The sequence below is a fragment of the Cydia strobilella genome, chromosome 14, assembly GCF_947568885.1.
Source record: "Cydia strobilella chromosome 14, ilCydStro3.1, whole genome shotgun sequence".
Taxonomy (NCBI): Eukaryota; Metazoa; Arthropoda; class Insecta; order Lepidoptera; family Tortricidae; genus Cydia; species Cydia strobilella.
In genome coordinates, this window is record NC_086054.1 from 13,161,077 (window position 1) to 13,180,218 (window position 19,142).

General features: G+C 36.0%; 1 protein-coding gene across 1 annotated transcript; it reads left to right on the forward strand.

Annotated features, from left to right (window-relative positions):
- The first annotated feature begins 8,334 nt into the window (after positions 1–8,334).
- On the forward strand, positions 8,335–10,205 carry LOC134747157 (alpha-(1,3)-fucosyltransferase C-like). Its single transcript, XM_063681738.1, has 3 exons — positions 8,335–8,809; positions 9,124–9,558; positions 9,905–10,205. The coding sequence occupies exons 1-3, from the start codon at positions 8,373–8,375 to the stop codon at positions 10,203–10,205; spliced, it is 1,173 nt and encodes a 390-aa protein (XP_063537808.1). The 5' UTR covers positions 8,335–8,372.
- Positions 10,206–19,142: the final 8,937 nt, after the last annotated feature.

Here is a 19,142-nt window from a genome sequence, read left to right on the forward strand (position 1 = left end):
ACTTTAAAAAAAACCAGGAAAAAAACTTTATAGAGCTATTATAGCTATATATATAGATATAATATCTCCTAAACCGTGCGTGGTTTAGGAGATTAAAATAATAAAAATTTCGTTCCCCTTTATGAAGCCCCAAAGTAATATACTAAAAACACAACGAAAAAAAATAACAAAAAAACTTTATAGGGCTGTATCTCCTACACCGTGCATCGTAGCGCAAAAATAATTAAAAAAATCCCTTTAAGAAACCCCTAATTAAGATTGAAAAACGCAAAAAAGAAAAAGAGGAAAAAAAAATCATTTTAGGGCTGTATCTCCTAAACCGTGCGTCGTAGCGCAAAAATAATAAAATTTTCGTTCCCCCTTACGGAACCCCAAAGTAATATACAAAAAATACAATGAAAAAAAAAAACAAAAAAAAACTTTATAGGGCTGTGTCTCCTAAACCGTCGTAGCGCAAAAATAATCAAATTTTCGTTCCCCTTTGTGGAACCCCAAACTAATATACAAAAAACACAATGAAAAAAAAAAAACAAAAAAAATCTTTATAGGGCTGCATCTCCTAAATCGTGCATCGTAGCGCAAAAATAATCAATTTTTCGTTCCCCTTTAAGGATCCTTTAATTAATACTTAAAAAAAAAACAAAAAAAAACAGGAAAAAATCTTTATAGAGCTATATCTCCTAAACCGTGCGTGGTAGCGCAAAAAGAACAAAATTTTCGTTCCCCTTTACGGAACCCCAAAATAATATACAAAAAACACAATGAAAAAAAAAAACAACAAAAAAAATCTTTATAGGGCTGCATCTCCTAAACCGTGCATCGTAGCACAAAAATAATCAAATTTTCGTTCCCCTTTAAGAAACCCTTAATTAAAACATAAAAAAAACCAGGAAAAAAAACTTTATAGAGCTATTATAGCTATATATATATATATATAGATATAATATCTCCTAAACCGTGCGTGGTGGCGCAAAAATAATAAAATTTTCGTTCCCCTTTATGCAACCCATAATTTATATTTAAAAAAAAACGCAAAATTTAAAAAAAAAATCATTATAGGGCTGTATCTCCTAAACCATGCGTCGTAGCGCAAAAATAATTAAAAAAACCCCTTTAAGAAACCCGTAATTAATACTTAAAAAAAAAAAAACAAAAAAAAACCAGGAAAAAAAACTTTATAGAGCTGTATCTCCTAAACCGTGCGTGGTACCGCAAAAACAATAAAATTTTCGTTCCCCTGTATGCAACCCATAATTTATATTTAAAAAAAAACGCAAAATTTAAAAAAAAATCTTTATAGGGCTGTATCTCCTAAACCATGCGTCGTAGCGCAAAAATAATAAAATTTTCGTTCCCCTTTATGTAACCCATAATTTATATTTTAAAAAAAACGCAAAATTTAAAAAAAAAACTATAGGGCTGTATCTCTTAAACCATGCGTCGTAGCGCAAAGATAATTTAAAAAACCCCTTTAAGAAACCCGTAATTAATACTTTAAAAAAAACCAAAAAAATCAGGAAAAAAACTTTATAGAGCTCCCCTTTATGCAACCCATAATCTATATTTAAAAAAACGCAAAATTAAAAAAAAAATCTTTATAGGGCTGTATCTCCTAAACCATGTGTCGTAGCGCAAAAATAATAAAATTTTCGTTCCCCTTTATGAAACCCCAAAGTAATATACAAAAAACACAATGTAAAAAAGAAAAAAACAATAAAAAAATCTTTATAGGGCTGTATCTCCTAAACCATGCGTCGTAGCGCAAAAATAATAAAATTTTCGTTCCCCTTTATGCAACCCATAATTTATATTAAAAAAAAAATCATTATAGGGCTGTATCTCTTAAACCATGCGTCGTAGCGCAAAAATAATTTAAAAAACCCCTTTAAGAAACCCGTAATTAATACTTAAAAAAAAAAAACAAAAAAAAAACCAGGAAAAAAAAACTTTATAGAGCTGTATCTCCTAAACCGTGCGTGGTACCGCAAAAACAATAAAATTTTCGTTCCCCTTTATGCAACCCATAATTTATATTTAAAAAAACGCAAAATTAAAAAAAAAATCTTTATAGGGCTGTATCTCCTAAACCATGCGTCGTAGCGCAAAAATAATAAAATTTTCGTTCCCCTTTATGAAGCCCCAAAATAATATACAAAAACACAAGAAAAATAAAGAAAAAAATAATAACAAAAAAACTTTATTGGGCTGTATCTCCTAAACCGTGCATCGTAGCGCAAAAATAATCAATATCCGTTCCCCTTTAAGAAGCCCCTAATTAAGATTTAAAAACGCAAAAAAGAAAAAGAGAAAAAAATCATTTTAGGGCTGTATCTCCTAAACCGTGCGTCGTAGCGCAAAAATAATAAAATTTTCGTTCCCTTTTATGAAACCCCAAAGTAATAACAAAAAACGCAATGACAAAAAAAAACAAAAAAAAAACAACAAAAAAAAGTTTAGGGATGTATCTCCTAAACCGTGCATGGTAGCGAAAAATAATCAAATTTTCGTTCCCCTTAAGAAGCCCTTAATTAAGATTTAAAAACGTAAAAAATAAAAAATCTATATAGGGCTGTATCTCCTAAACCGTGCGTCGTAGCGCAAAAATAATCAACTTTTCGGTCCCCTTTATGTAACCATTAATTTATACAAAAAAAACGCAAAAAAAGAGTTTTTTTTTATAGGGCTTGATCTCCTAAACCATGCGTCGTAGCGCAAAAATAATTAAATTTTCGTTCCCCTTTATGAAACCCCAAAGTAATATACAAAAAGCAAAGTAAAAAAGGAAAAAAGAAAAAAACAATAAAAAAAAACTTTATAGGGCTGTATCTCCTAAACCGTGCGTCGTAGCGCAAAAATAATCAAATTTTCTTTCCTCTTTATTCAACCCTTAATTTATATTTAAAAAAAAACGCTTTCACTAAACTGCTGTAACTCGGAAACTTAGAATCCACAAAGGGGACTTTACTAAATTATGACACATATTAAAGCCTGACCAGTAATATATGATCATTGTCAAGAGGGCGCTGTTCATTCTCATGTATAGGGTGACAGTTCAGTATAGTATGAAAAAATATTGTATTTAATGAACATCATCATCAATGTAATTAATGTTGCTTGCCACGCTTAAACATAACAAAAATCACAATAAATTGCGTCTTAAAATAAACTAAAAAAGTCTACTAAAAATCGAAACAAAAGTAATTTTTAAGTCGCTGATGTGACATTCTCAATCAAAAGGTAGGTACCACTTTGTCGTTTACCATAAAGACGAAATTTGATTATATCTTTATACAAATAACCTGTCAGAGAAAGTGGTACCTTTTGATTAGGAACGTCACAAATGTTGGTCAGTATGAGGAGTGCAGCCTACAGTTTATTTTTAATTATATTTATATACCTACTACGGTAAGATTGATAAGACAATGTAATTATGCCTCCGAATGAAATAAATACACTGTATCGCAAAACTAAGTGGCGAGACAGCTCATAATGCCATCTCTTGGTTGGTCTTAACAAGGGTAAAGGAGATAGTATTAAGATCTCAGTCGCCAGCTGATATTGCGGCAAGTATAATAAGCACCCAACCCGCGTAGGTACCCTTCCCCGCGCACGCCCTTCTTGCTCAATTGAGTTTTATTTTGCCAGATAGTAAAAAAACCGTGGATCAAAATGACCCAAATTATGAATGATGTCTCAATGTGGTATTATAATATTGTAGACGTAAACTTAATAATATGAATTTTTTTTTGTGGCAGATACAGGGTGTTAATTAGAAAAAAAAATTTTTTAAATAAAAGCGGTGGATGAATTTGACACAGATTTGTTTGAATAACATATAACAATGTTCTGTAAAGTACAACACTTCACTTACCGACTCTAATATTTTTTTAGGCGTTTTAGGATCAATATTAGGTATTTATTAAATGCCATTATACCCGTGGATGAAAATGACACAAAATGCGTGTGTACGTCGGAAGCCACTTTGCCTTTACAGGGAAACAAAGAATTTCGTCTCGAATATTTTTTTTACAGAATGCTGATTGAAAAAAGAAATACCTAAATTTCTACCTAAGCAAATACCTAGGATGACACAAAACATTACAACATTATTAAACATTATTTTTATGGTCTGGAAACTATATATAAAAAATAAGCAACATTAATATTCTTATAACCTCAGAAGTTATTGGTACAGGTCTATAGTGAGATCGAAATCAACTTCATAATAAGCGCGACGCGTGGGGCCCCGGCGCAGTGTTATAAGGATCATAAGCATAACAGCAGTGTTATTAGGGATATTTATACAATATTATGGAACTGTTGTTTTTTTTATTCTGACTTCTAGACAAAGATCTACAAACCATTTATATAGGTAATAATGTTTCAGAACTACTTGACTTGTTTTATAGCTGTTTTTCGAGACTCTTTACCCTTTCTGCTGATGCGGTACGTGTGATGCATTATTTTGCTCACACGCACACACACACACACACACACACACACACACACATTGGAACTGGCTTGTAGATCCGCAACAGAAGGCCTACAGTGAACACAGAAGTTCCCAAAATGCGGGTATCTTTCTCTTTTACTCCAATTAGAGTGACAGAAAAAGATATCCGCAAATTGCGAACTTCTGTGTTCGCGGTAGGCCCTCAGTTTGATATATATGTACTTAGTATGAATCTTCTCAAATGATTTTTACGTCTGTTAAACAAAAGCCATTGTTTCTTTTCAGAGAGAGGTCGGCTCTTGTGTGCCATTGTGACCGAGCGCGTGCTACGGCGCGTGCCATTGTCAGACGCAATAGCACACAATGGCCGACAGCTCGATTAAAAGAAACAATGACTTTTATTTAACAGATTACCGTCTAAAAAACAATAATAATGTATTTTAAAAACGTACAGTTAATGGTATATATACAATCAAAAAAAAATAACTTAAACTTATCTAAATTAAACAATAAACTTTTTTTTTTATACCACGTCGGTGGCAATCAAGCATACGGCCCGCCTGATGGTAAGCAGTCACCGTAGCCTATAGACGCCTGCAACACCAGAGATATCACATGCGCGTTGCCGACCCTTTAAAAACCTGTATACTCCTTTTTTGAAGACCCCCATACTGTAGCCACTCGGGAAAACCTCGGCAGGGAGCTTATTCCATAGCCGAAGCGTACGCGGGAGGAAATTCCTCTTAAACCGCACAGTACGCGACCATTTAGGTGCTAGGGTGTGAGGATGAACGCCCTGCCGATGGCGAGCGGTGCGGTGATAGAAAGCGGCCGTTGGCATCATGTCAAACAATTCTTCAGAGCACAACCCATTGTACAGGCGGTAGAACACACACAAGGAGGCAAAGTCTCTCCTTAGACTTAACGGTTCAATACCGCTTGTGAGATTTGAAATGAATTAAAATAAATAGTAATGACATATACGCTATCTGCTTTGCCCGAAGGTTGACTGGTAGAGAATGTCTTGTAGCATTAAGTCCGCCTTTTGTACATTTGTATTTTCTTTTGTGCAATAAAGATTAAATAAATAAATAAATAAATAAATACGCTGTTTAGTAAAGGTGGCAAAAGTGCGCAATTTATTTAGTACCTACTGTTTGCAATCTAATACATTTGTATAAAGGAATGGTCAGTGAAGATTTTGACTAATTGGGATTTCCTTTAGATTTCTTTGATTTAGATTCATTTATTTCATAATACAGATTACATTATAAATTGCAGGCATGTCAATCTACAAGAATTCATATTATGATCGGCAAAACAAGGATGTCATAAGAATATAATCAATAAAATAATAATTTAAAAATTAAATAATTACAGAATAATAATATTTCAAAATAATGTGAAGATAGTCCTGTGGTATTATATTTGTTACATTGATATTTATATATATTACACGCGCGTTGCCGACCCTTTAAAAACCTGTACACTCCTTTTTTGAAGAACCCCATACTGTAGCCCCTCGGGAAAACCTCGGCAGGGAGCTCATTCCACAGCCGAAGCGTACGCGGGAGGAAATTCCTCTTAAACCGAACAGTACGCGACCATTTAGGTGCTAGGGTGTGAGGATGAACACCCTGCCGATGGCGAGCGGTGCGGTGATAGAAAGCGGCCATTGGCATCATGTCAAACAATTCTTCAGAGCACAGCCCATTGTACAACACGCATAAGGAGGCGAAGTCTCTCCTTAGACTTAGAAACTACAAAACTAACTAAAATATTTTGTCCAAAAAGACCTCCGCGAGCTGTACCGGGTGCAGGGGTGGATTACCGTCTTAGACGTAAAAATCATTTGAGAAGATGCAGACTATAACCGCAACCGCTTTTCAGAAATAGTGATTTTCCGTAGTCCAGAATACGGACTCGTCTCAGGCTCGAGGTCGTACTAATGAGATTCTTTGGCTCGCGGTTTGCATTTCAGATTCGGATCGTCGCCTGCCGCCGTGCCGCCCCGAGCGCTAAATGAGCTTTCGAATAACACTATTATCTAAATAACTTAATTTACTAGTAATCTCGTTTTGTAGGTTTGAAGGTGTTATTGATTATATTTCAAGGCCAGACGTTTATGTAATGAGATGTTGTAAATACTGTTACCAGTTCTCGAAAATAAAGCTTCTGCGAAAGTTATTTCATGAAATAATTAGTGTCGTGAAATCCACAGTATCGCAGTGACCATGGCTCTATCAGCATCGAAGCTACACGTCCGCACAGCGCAGGCACTTTCATGGCACTAGTTTTCACGTCGCATTTACACTACGAAATCAGTTGCATGATGACACTAATTTCACCAAAAAAACGCGCAGGGCACAAAATTCATTTGCTTTCATGAAATTAATGCATGTATTACGAAAATATTAAATTACATGTAAAACTAATGTCACGAAATGAATTTAACGCCACCAATTTCCTAATGTAATTCCAGCTTTATGTCACAAATATTAATGTAACACATTTTCCTAAACCATAAGTAAACCATTTATCGTACGTAGGTACTTTTTGATTCCACTCCCACGTCACAACAAAAAACAACTTTTCTAAAGCGCCCATCAAAATGATTTCCGTAACAGTAATCGGTTGTCCTTTCAAAAACCCGTACGATTTTGTCCCGGACTGTCCGGAGGACCCACGTCATGGGCACAATACAAGCGGTGTGTTAACAATGAGACGCCATTTTGAAAAAGCGGGAAAATCGCGACAAGTCAAATAAAACGAGCGTTTCAATTTGTTAGCGTTATGAATTACAATTGGTTTATTTCGTTTCGGTAAATGTGATTATAATGAGAGTTCTTACAACAACAGAGGCTCTACCGTTAAAACGAAAATCTAAATTTCTTTATCAGCCTCTCTATCGCTCGAATAATGCAAGGCAGATAGATTCGCGGTACAGTAGGACCTTAGATATGTGCATATAAGTGAATTTAGGCCCCATTCGCACGAGAGCTTAAAAAGCGTTACGTTAAAACCCGACGTTGGCGGTACATTACCGTTCCTAATGTGTTCACATGAACGCTTAAAAATCGCTCGTGAATCGAACTTCCTGCGTATTACGCGGATAGTAAATTATGAATTTAAATCCAAAATTATTGGCTATTAGCCAATAATATTGCAAGTAGGCGAAAAAAAAAACATTATTTGTACATCCCTTTCATGATCAACGATATTTAAAAGAGCATTTTGTGTCCTTTTTCAAGATTGGAGGCTTATTTAGCTATTTGTGCATGTCGAGTAAGCATATTTGATGAAATATTGGCAATTGAGCCCTCAAATACCAGCGCCGGCGCTTTTTTAACGCTTGTCAGAACAGAGTCACGGAGTTCCATATGCTCAATTCGATTAACATCCAACGCTCAACACGGAAAATCCAACAGTGCTCGATAAAAAAGCGTCGCACTTAAAAACCGCCTTCGTGTGAATTACATGCATTCATGGTTATCCATTTGTGCCATTCAAACGCTTCTTTAACGCACGTTGAAAAAGCTCTCGTGCGAATGGGGCCTTATACCTTCGTCACCAAAAAAAACAAACAAACAAACAAATAAGAACCGAATGAGGTCTCTGACGTCAATTCCACTCAAAAATGAAGTTACAAAAACAAATAGGTAGCCAGTGCAAGCTTAAACAAACCGGTCTCCGGCTCCATGGCGACAGCATCCTTCATAATCACTCACTAAATCTTTGAACGAACAAAAATGTAATGCATCACAGGAAAACAAGGAATTTTGTTTGAAAACAAAAGTCAATCACAGCATGCTACTTTCAATTTATACTTCAAACTCATCACACGTTTTAAAAGAAAGGCGGTTAAATACATCGGCAATTTCATCCGACCACAATTTAAGAATATAATTTTTAAAGCGAAATGGGGCGATCATCGTGTAAATATTGGAAATTCATAGTTCACGTCATCTGCATAATAATAACTGCCCATTGTGTCAACGAGAGATTAAACTACAAAATAATCATAAAATTCGAACGTCACTCAACTGACATAAAGCATATTCTTATTTGGACCGATCTCCCAGGGGTCCAGCAACAAGGCCAAACGCATTTCATCAAAAAAAAGTGCAGCAAAATCAATTGTTATTTTACTAAAAATAGAACCTTGTTCGGTGATGTCAGGTATTTTGATGCTATTGTTTTTAACGCAGTTGATTTAAAAAAAGATGAAAAAGTGGATATACCGAGTGAAAGAGGTGTGAATCAGGTGTATATTTTCGCTTCCAACGATTCTGCTGATAAGAACTACGTTTGTAACCCTATATATGACGGGTTTTTTAATTGGACTTGGACGTACAGGTACGTGAAATAATAACTCAAGTGTGTTTATGGGTTAAATATATTTTTTCAAAGGGTTACTCGCATACAATTTGCTAATAATTACTAAATCTTAGTAATTATTAAGTGCTTGTGCTTGGTCAAAATAAACTCAATATTTATTTGTTTCGATTAGCCATTGTTTCCATGTGAATGAATTCCATTCATAAAGCGGGTACGCACTTTTGCAGCTGTGTGTACAATACACTAGACCACCATTATTCGCACCATGTCTCTTGAGTATCACGCTACTTACGCTCATAATTCTGAGTTAAACACAAAATATTTTGTTACAGGCAAGACTCCACAATACCCTACAGATTCATATCAATATACAACAACCGCTCTGAAGAGCTCGGCTCTCATTTCCCATGGCCTATTCACACAGAACCGATCAACCCAACCATTAAATCTCTTTTCGCAACCAAGTCCAAAGGCGCAGCGGCCTTGTTAGACGAATGCAAATCTAACAGCAATCGAGAAGGCTTCATACAAAATCTACAGAAAGCAATGGCCAAATATAACCTCACTTTAGATGTCTTTGGCAATTGTGGGACAAAACAGTGTAAGAGAAGGTCATTTGGAGCATGTAATTGGAGGTTAAAGAATCAGTACTTCTTCTATTTAGCGCTGGAAGACTCGATAGACCATGATTTTGTTACTAATGCTGTTTTGAGGGCGTATAAGAATAATGTTGTGCCGGTGGTCTATGGTGGAGCGAATTATAATCAGTAAGTATCGTACCTATAAGTAAAATTGTCTACTGTAAGTAGTGTCTGAAAAGTCAAATTTAATCCGTACCTATAAGCCGATTGGGTAGTTTTGAATCCACAAAAAAATGTTTCTTGCTTATTTTAATTAGATAGCCTGTGCTAATGTCAAGGAGCTAAGACCAAAAACGTGTGAACGTGTGATGGGTATAGGTACTAGGTATGGGTAATATATTAAGGATACTGGAGCCTAATTTTTTAGTCAGAACGATCAAAATCAGTCTCCTATATCATTTTCAGCAACACTACAATTTTTTTTAGTTTCCTTATAAGCATTTGACATATTTTTTTCACTTTTCATTTACAGTTACCTACCACCCCATTCCTACATCGACGCAATAAAACTAGGTATCCCAGAAACAGCTAAGATAATCTACGAAAGCATCAAAAACAGAGAACAATACTATGAGTTCTTCAAATGGAGGAACCACTACCAAGTTCGGGCTTCTACCCCTCTAGATGCCTGCGCCCTGTGTAAGAAGTTCGCAGAACTGCAGTTGAAGGGAAGAACAAGTTATGACATGATTAGAAAATGGTGGTTGCCAAAGTATGCTGAACGGTGTTGGATAGATTCTCTGAGCAAGGAAACACCCGAGACCACGGTTTGAAGAAATAAAAATTCCTAAAGAATTAAAAAGACGTAATACTTAATTACTAGGATCGGTTTAAGTCACTTTGAGACTTATAGCGACCCAACTTGATGTGATGTGGATTTCAATACTAATATAATCAGAATGAAGTAAACTATTGCGACATTTGATGCAACTGTCGATGTCAAGATGATGGATAACAAGGGTCCTATTATAGAGCCTTGTGGAACTCCTGATGTTACAACATGAACATAATCGGACACACCTACCTATAATGAACCTGAATCACGTTAAAAACAATGTTTGCACAAGTTTCTGTAGTACTAACTATTTATGACATTCAATCATATTTTTTCTAAGAATGACCAAATGATAAATGACCAAAAGCTTGACAAAAATCACTACTCATCTTTCAATGCTTTTTTGTTTATTTTGGTCTGTGCTACCATTTTATAGATGTTGCCCGAAATAATAAATATTAATAAATTGAAAATTGAATCATTCAGGGAGATCAAAATGTGACATAATGAGAAATGTTACTTAATTAAATGTTTAAAACTAGCCTTACTACTATGTACATACCTTTCTAAAAGCGACGACACCGCATGTCATGCCGCCTTGTCCACCGGAAATAACCAAGTTCTTTAATGTTACCTACTTTACTTTCTCATCCAAATACCAATTATAGTCAAAAAGACCTACTCTATTTATCAAAAACTACCCTCATAACACCACAATAAAGTTAAACCCGCGGCTTACGTTCCCAATCGGGGGCGGATTAAAAGTTAAATTATTTTAACCGATTAAAACGTATGATAAAATGGCGCCCTGGTGGCCGATTCTGTTCTAACAATTTGATGTGATTTTCATCATGTTTCGATTTTGGATACCTTGAAAATACAAATACAAAATATCTTTATTTTGCTTAAAAATGTGGTACAAAAGGTGGTAAGTATCAAAGTATTTCGTGGTCTCACATTCTACCAGAAACAGGTAATCAAAATTATTACAAAAGTACCTAAATCTAAAGAAGCATTCATTGGTACGCATTTAGATTACATTACTAATATGTCATAACCACAATATAGATTCAGTAACTAATTATATCATACAATGTCAAGTTTGATGTCTAAAGTAATCAAAATATTCATCAACAGAGTAAAAACATTCTTGAATTAGCCAGTTCTTAAGTTTACGCTTGAATAAACTTATAACTTAAAAAAAAAAAAAAAAAAAACAATTTGTTATGGTTTTGGTTTGGTGGGGTTTGTTATGATTGGATTGGTGATAAGGACCTTAACTATCGTCTTGGTGATTGGCGTGCAACTCATGCACGACTTTCACTTCATTTCTCATGCATCAATTACCGTGAGCGATCTTCAAGTTCGTATCGAAACCAACTGGTTTTGAACTCAAAACCATAACATATTGTTACATCTGAATCGGGTTCAGTGTTAATTTAACTTGTGCATTGTCGATTTGTTTATGGCTGGCGACACGCCCTGCGTTGTTTTGGAGTTTAATTTATAGATTTACACATATTTTGGTGTTCGTTTCATGTAAAGTATGGCGGTCGATTTACAAAAACTGGAGCGCAATTCGAAATTACAACAAATTTGTTATTGATTCTTCTGTTGTTTATCTCGCCATGACATAGGTGCATTTAAAAGTTTCGAATCTATCTCCGCGTTTTATCGATGCATGTGATAAAATAAGTGTGAGTTCACAGGCAGACAGGCAACCTTGTACAGTCAACCGATTTGATTCCAGGGTCCTAACCCACTAGCCTGCTTTTACTAGGTACTATATAGATACGTGACATACATCACTCGACAAGCACTGTGGTAGAAGATAAATAAATTGATTCTTAGAATGAAGGCTGAATAAAGGCTTAGAAATCAAATAGGTTGACTGTACAATTCGAGATCTGTGGTATTAACCTACTACTTACCAAACATCAAACATTTATTCAGTAAATAGGCCACAGGGGCACTTTTACATGTAAATTTTTACAAGCAATAAATTTAACCAAAAATTACGAAAAACAATTACAAATATGAAATCAACCTGTACAACCTGTACAGGTATTAGAGTTAGACCAAGAGAAGTCTGCAACGATTTTGATAGCACACGCAGTGCAAGTGTCATTATACGTCATAATTTCATAGAAGTTTGACGTTTAACACTTGCACTGCGTATGCTAGCAGTTACAGACTTTTCTTGATCTAACTCTAGTTGATCCTATGACACAGCTTCATACATATGCATAAATGACATTATTATTATACCTCTATACAGTTAAGAACCATCTGCAGACAAAACCTAATCTCCATCTATCCCCCATATCACACGGTTAATTGGTATGCTAAGCGGGCCTTCCTTAGCGAACTTTTTGTTAGTATGCCGCGTTGAGCCAAAATGTCGGATGCGGACACACCAGGAATGTCTTAAGAATTAAAATTACTGGAGCAATTTTGTCTGATCTTACCATTTATACCGGTTGCGTCCTCGGTAGTGCTTTAGTCCTTGTTCTGAGCTCGGCAGCTTTGACGATATTCTTTTGGTTTTTTTTTTGTCCCCAAAACATGTGACGGAATGGAAGTTTTGTATGAGATGAAATTTAGTTTTTAATTTTTCTCATATAGTTTGTCAAAGGACTGTTTCATTTCAAACATAGACAAAAGAGAATCATACTAGCTTCGTCTTATACTGGTACTAGCACCCAAAAGAAAAGGATGAGTATAGTTTTTTTAGTTAACTGAGGCGTTAAAGTCCAAACTCAAGGTTTGCCAGCGAGCGATGGAGCGCAGTATACTAGGTGTTCGCAGAACTGATAGAATCAGAAACACGGAACTGCGCTCCAGAACTCGAGTTGTAGATGTAGGTGTCCAGACCGCTAAGCTTAAGTGGGACTGGGCTGGGCATGTCTGCCGCATGCACCCTGAAAGGTGGGCCAAAATGGTTACCGAGTGGGACCCACGGAACACCATAGATGGTGCTGGCCGGGGTGCAGGCAGGCCGAAAAGGAGATGGCGGGACGACTTAGACGCATTTTATCCGGATTGGCGGGACACTACAAACGACAGGGTCGAGTGGAGGAAACGAGGGGAGGCCTTTGCCCAGCAGTGGGACACTAAATTAGGCTAGTAAAAAAAAAATAGTTTTTTTTTGTTCGTATTTACTGACAATTTGGTTTGACCAACTATTAGGCATAGAATAAAATCTATCTACAGCTAGAAAGACATACAATAGCACTCGACTTTTTATTTTATTTGGTAGAATACGCAAATAAAAGCGTGACAGAAAGATCAGTCTGATCAGTCTTAACAAGACAACGAAAAGAGTTTTGACCCAGCTAAGCCCGCTTCGGAACACAGGCTCCGCTTTCCGACTTTTTCTCCTGAACGTGAACGAAACGCAATTGTCTCTGTCGCACTAATAAGAAAGAGTGATAGAGAGAGATTACCGTACCGCGCGTTCGCTACGGAGCGTTTGGAATCTTAGCTAAGCACCCAGATGAGATAATTTATACATTACCTAAAATACTGTTCGAATGTTGCTATTTTGACTTGCGAACGGGCACGTTATGAAGTAGAGGAGAAAAAGTCGGAAAGCGGAGCCTGTGGACCGAACCGGGCTTAGCTGGGTCAAAACTCTTTTCGTTGCCTTGTTAAGATAATTAGCACGTTACGTAACTAATGTCATAAATTTAAAGGGCCATATCCGTACACGGTGGGAAGAAGTAGATACCTCGCGGGAAAAAATTAAAGAAATCTGAACCCTATGTAATTCTATTTTAAGTTTAAATATCTTCAATAAAATATCTCGAGTTATCAACTTCTTCCCGCCGTGTACGGATATGTACTGTAAAATGTTGCACGATACATGTATCGTAATTTGATCGTAATGTACTATTTTGTTTCCGGAACTAGGTTAAGGATTAAAAATAGAGAAGTCATAGAACAGGAAAAACATACTTATATTTGAAATTAATTAATATTTACCTACGTTCCACAACCCAAACTTAAAAGGAGTAGGTATTTGAAACCCTACAGACCTTTTTAAGTGTATGGACACCCTTATATTGGACATACGGCATTTTGGCTTAATACAACACTAGTGCGGTAATCTACATTTCTAATCGGTACTGAGAGAAACCGTAAATTTTGACTCGCATCGCATACATGCCATTAAAACTGTAACGCACTAAGGATAATATTTGCCATGCTGTTTTCAACCTTAGTTACTTGTATTAAAGTTTAAACGTTCCGTAAATTAGATTTGCATACACTGGTTCCTTAAAACTAAAACGTATTATAGATGAGATCATTAAAAATCTAGTTTGAGCTTTGTTGTGTTGTGTTTGAGTTTAAAATTGTATGTCTGCGTGTTGTTTTGTTTGCAGAATGAGATATCGGTGATTCGCATAGTATAGGACTAAGTATGTAAATTATTGCAAACGAATATGGTTTGAAACAAGCTCACAGAAAAGTATTTTTAGGATAGATTAGATTAGTCTTAAAGCATACGTCGGTACTAATTTTACTTCAAATATTGCTCTTATTTGATAAGTAACAAAAACATACACGACACAATATCGTTGTGCCTTTACCAGGTTTTTAACCTTTTGGACGCCAATGACGGATATATCGGCACCGGAGGTCCATCGCCAAAACGAATTAATCCGTCACAGACCACAGAGCAACATAGACCTACGTGCATGTGCATAAAGTTCAATTTCAGTTTTGACACTTCTGTGACGTGGCGTCCGAGTGACAGATTTTACTACAGGCTTACTATGTGGTAAGCCACAGAGGTCGTTACTAATTTAACAATTTGTTATGAGTTTGAACTGGTTTTGATACGACCTCAACGATCGTCTGCACGGCAGCACGTGCACGTCAACAAAACACAAAAGATTCGACCCTCATTTCTAATCTACTCGACAATATTTCTGTAAAAGGTAACTTCAATTCAAACTGTGAGAGCAGAGACTGTTTACCCAAGAAATAGTTTGCAAGTCAGGCAATTTACCAGAAAAGTAACTTATTTTTATTAAATTATTTTTTCTGCCGAGGATAAATGTGCTTCTTTTATTTTATTGTAAATTTCGATAAATAGTAGTTTGTTAAACCAAGGGATGAAATGATGCCTTTCACCAGAGTTAAACACTACTTTTAATTTCGAATACGAGGAAAGCAAAATACCTACCTACATGTAATAAATTTAAGTATATAGGTAATTTTATACAGTACATATGGTGCTACTTTCTCGCACTGGTGCGTAAAAGAGCATCACTTTTCGTGCATATGTCGAAAGTTTAAAGGGTCATATGTACTGTAAAACGTTGTACGATACACGTGCGAATAGGTAATTCGCAACTCGTGTTGATTTAAAACACTCCCTGCGGTCGTGTTTTAATTTATCGCCACTCGTTTCGAATTTCCTCTTTTCCGCACTTGTATCGTAAATAACTATTATAGCATTTCTTGGGGTTACTTTCAATCTTTCAATATCAATTAACCGTTTAGGTAAAAGTATCGTTGTTTATGGAATAGGGAGTTAAATACCTATCTGAATGAACCAAATCTCAATTGCTCAATTGCTTATCGAAAAAAATTAAAAAATTTGTACTTGGAAAGTAAAATGCCCGCACAAACTAGGTACCAATAGCAGGGGTGCGAAACTCTTCCTTCCGTGTATTCTCGGCTCCGTTCGGCCCAGCATTGCTCCGAGCAGTTATTAGGGTTGACACAACTTGACGTGCCTGTGCGTGCACGACCACAGATAAGATAATGACTTGAACTTTGAGTACTTAGACAACCCTAAATAGCCGAAAGGGATAGTGCCATATATTAGAAAGGGACAGCATGATTCGTCCCTGAACCGCTGTCAAACTTCAGTTTTGTAGGAAGTTTCCTTTCTGTACTATTATTTGTTCTGTGCCAATAACCTCATAATCAAGCCTCCTTTGAGCGAAACTTTTTAAAACCTCGCAGAAACCTCTAGACTAAAAATTAAACAGCCGTCGCAGACTTGCAATCTAACTTCAACAGAACCAACTAATTTACCTACGCAAACATTGCCGACGGCGATGTGGATTGCTTTTTCTCTGGACTCCATTTAACTTGAGAAATTCACCTTTGCCTGGTTGATTATGGGAAAGTTTTTTAAATAGTTTAGCTAGACTAGTGAAGAAAGTAGTAACTTCAAATTTTATGTCGATATGTACAGAATTCTTACTGTCTTAAAAAAAGCAATACTTAAGATAGTTTAATAGTTAAAGATAGTTTATTATTCAAGTAGCCATATTACAATGAGCTTATGAACGTCAAATAAAGCTACACCGGCTCTAACCCTACACCTCTGCCTCGAGAAGATTTAAATCACCCCTCAATTGGAACAAATCGGAGGGACACATCTTTTCAAAACATTACACCTTATAATTAACATGCATTACGAGTAAATAAGAAAAATACAATTTAAATTACTATAGAATGCATGCATAATTACATACCGTAAAATGGGGTGAATAGAGTCCGCGGGGAGAGTTGTGTTATGAATGGGGAGAGAAGGGATGAAAGGGGGGTGAGATGGGATTTTAAGGCTACTGCTACAAAAATAATGTATTCCAATTTAAAATGGAGCCATAGTAATACTCATAATAAAAAAAGACGATCCAACAATCTTCCAAAATCACCTTTGAATGAAATCCCATCTCACCCCAATTACGAGGGACTACGGCAGAGGTGGGATTTTCTGTTTATCGTCAAAGTTATGAAATGGTACCCAAAATAAAATAAAAACTAAAATACAAAAGTCCGGAATACTTATTATATAGGTACACCATTCAGTTTGCATATGTAAAAATAAAATGTTATCGAGGTTTGAATGTCAGTTTTGTCCCTACTCACCCCATTAAACTACAGTAGGGATTTTTCTTTATAGAAATTTGATTTAAAAATATATGAAAGTACATCACATCATACAAATACGAGATACTCTGTCAGAAAACATATCAATTACTTAAAAAATAAAATAAAAAAAAACGTAATAAAAGAAATGAGAATATATATTATAGACATTATAGTATAATATATAAATCTGACTATCGATCTAAGAATTGAGTAGGTACCTACTTTAACCACTGGTACATACCATACCATGGTATGGTACCAGAGGACCGCGCAATGAGAGAGGCAAACAAAGAGTTAGTAAGTATATGGTCTAGCGTAAGATAAAGACAGTATTATATGATTCTCTGTGTCTATGTTTGAAATGAGACGGGTAATATTATTCTCTCACAACAAGGACTAAAGCATAGAAGACGGGCAAAAATGCTTCGCAAACATGTATAGGTACCCGTCCCTAACTTCCTTACGAATGAGATAATATGTCAAAAAGAGATGTATATATGTTTGTTATTCCTCATTTGTGTAGGGTGTCACAAGTTTGATAATTTGCTAGGGATGTAACTGTGTCGACTTTTTATATCGATAAATTATGCATAGGTTTATGTGCCGTGTAAAAAAATAATCACGAAATTGGCAAACTATAAGAAAGCTGTAAATGTCGATAGGTTATTGATCTGAGGTCGATAAATAAACAGTACATCACTATGCCAAAAATATAACCTTTCATAGATAGCAGACAATTTCGAAAATCTATACAGACTTGAATGCAAGTAATAATTACATAAACATCATATCGATTTCAATGTTTAGGTCAGGTCCTATAAATTAATTTCTTCAAAATTGAACAAAACTCACCGATTAGAGGTTACCGGTTCGTGCGTATTTTCTTTTCTTCCTGTACGCGATTTACAGCCCTCGATCACACATTATCACATAGGGAACTTCAAACTATTACAAATAAAACTCAGCACGTTTTCCAACAATCTTTCAGGAATAGCAACAATATAATTAAAATTAAGCAAGATGACCGCTGAAATTCCGCGAAATATTTCAACTAAAATAATACGACTATGTCAAGTTTATGTCATGTTGTTACAGTTGACTTATATACTCTTTGGTTTACACCTACCCTACTTTGCACCTACCTGTGAAATAACGAACATATATTTTATAGCTGGTCAAGCAAATCTTGTCAGTAGAAAAAGGCGCGAAATTCAAATTTTCTATAGGACGATATCCCTTCGCGCTTACATTTTTTAAATTTGCCGCCTTTTTCCACTGACAAGATTTGCTTGACCAGCTATATTTGGCTGGATTAAGCTCTTGCTAGACGGTCGCCCACAAGGCCCTCGGACCGCGTGGCCTTGGTCTGGACGGACCGTGTACAGACAGTTGTTGTCTCCAACAATATTTCATAAGCTCACTCCAGACTACGCGGCGCGAAGCCGCGAACGCGAGTGTGGAGTCGATTTCGCTGATTAGCGCACTCACGTTCGCGGCCTCGCGCCGCAATTCGCGCACGAGTGTGGAGGGCCCTATACAAACATTACCAAGGTCAGACGGTCTGAAGGCTTGTCAGCGACCGTCTAGCACACTCGTTTTGTGACAATACTGAAAAAAACGAAAGTATTTGCAGATTGTTGTCTCACTCACTCTCAGACAAAAAGTAATAGCGTGTTGTGAATACGATACCTTTTACCAAGCTCTTATTTTTACCCGGCTTCTATGCTTTAGGTATTATTTTGAGATTCCCTTTGACAGTATTGGGCCAAATTATAGCCGGTCAAACAACTTTGTCAGTAGAAAAAGGCACGAAATTCAAATGTTCTATGGGACGATTACCCTTCGCGCCTACATTTTGGAAAAAAAAAACGTAAATGGCTTAACAGCTATATATTATACTACTCTTTGCTTAACAGACTATTATCTCTGCAGTGTATGACACCCTTAAGAAACCATAAAGCACCATAAAGCGTTGAGGCAATCGGCTAAATTCCCTAGAATCCACTTTTGAAAGACCATAGAGTAAATAGAAGAAAAA

Coding starts and splice junctions, on each gene's coding strand:
- LOC134747157 (XM_063681738.1), top strand. CDS start 8,373: ATGGGGCGATCATCGTGTAAATATTGGAAATTCATAGTTCACGTCATC. Junction 8,810..9,123: donor AATTGGACTTGGACGTACAG/GTACGTGAAATA, acceptor ATTTTGTTACAG/GCAAGACTCCACAATACCCT. Junction 9,559..9,904: donor GGTGGAGCGAATTATAATCA/GTAAGTATCGTA, acceptor TTTCATTTACAG/TTACCTACCACCCCATTCCT.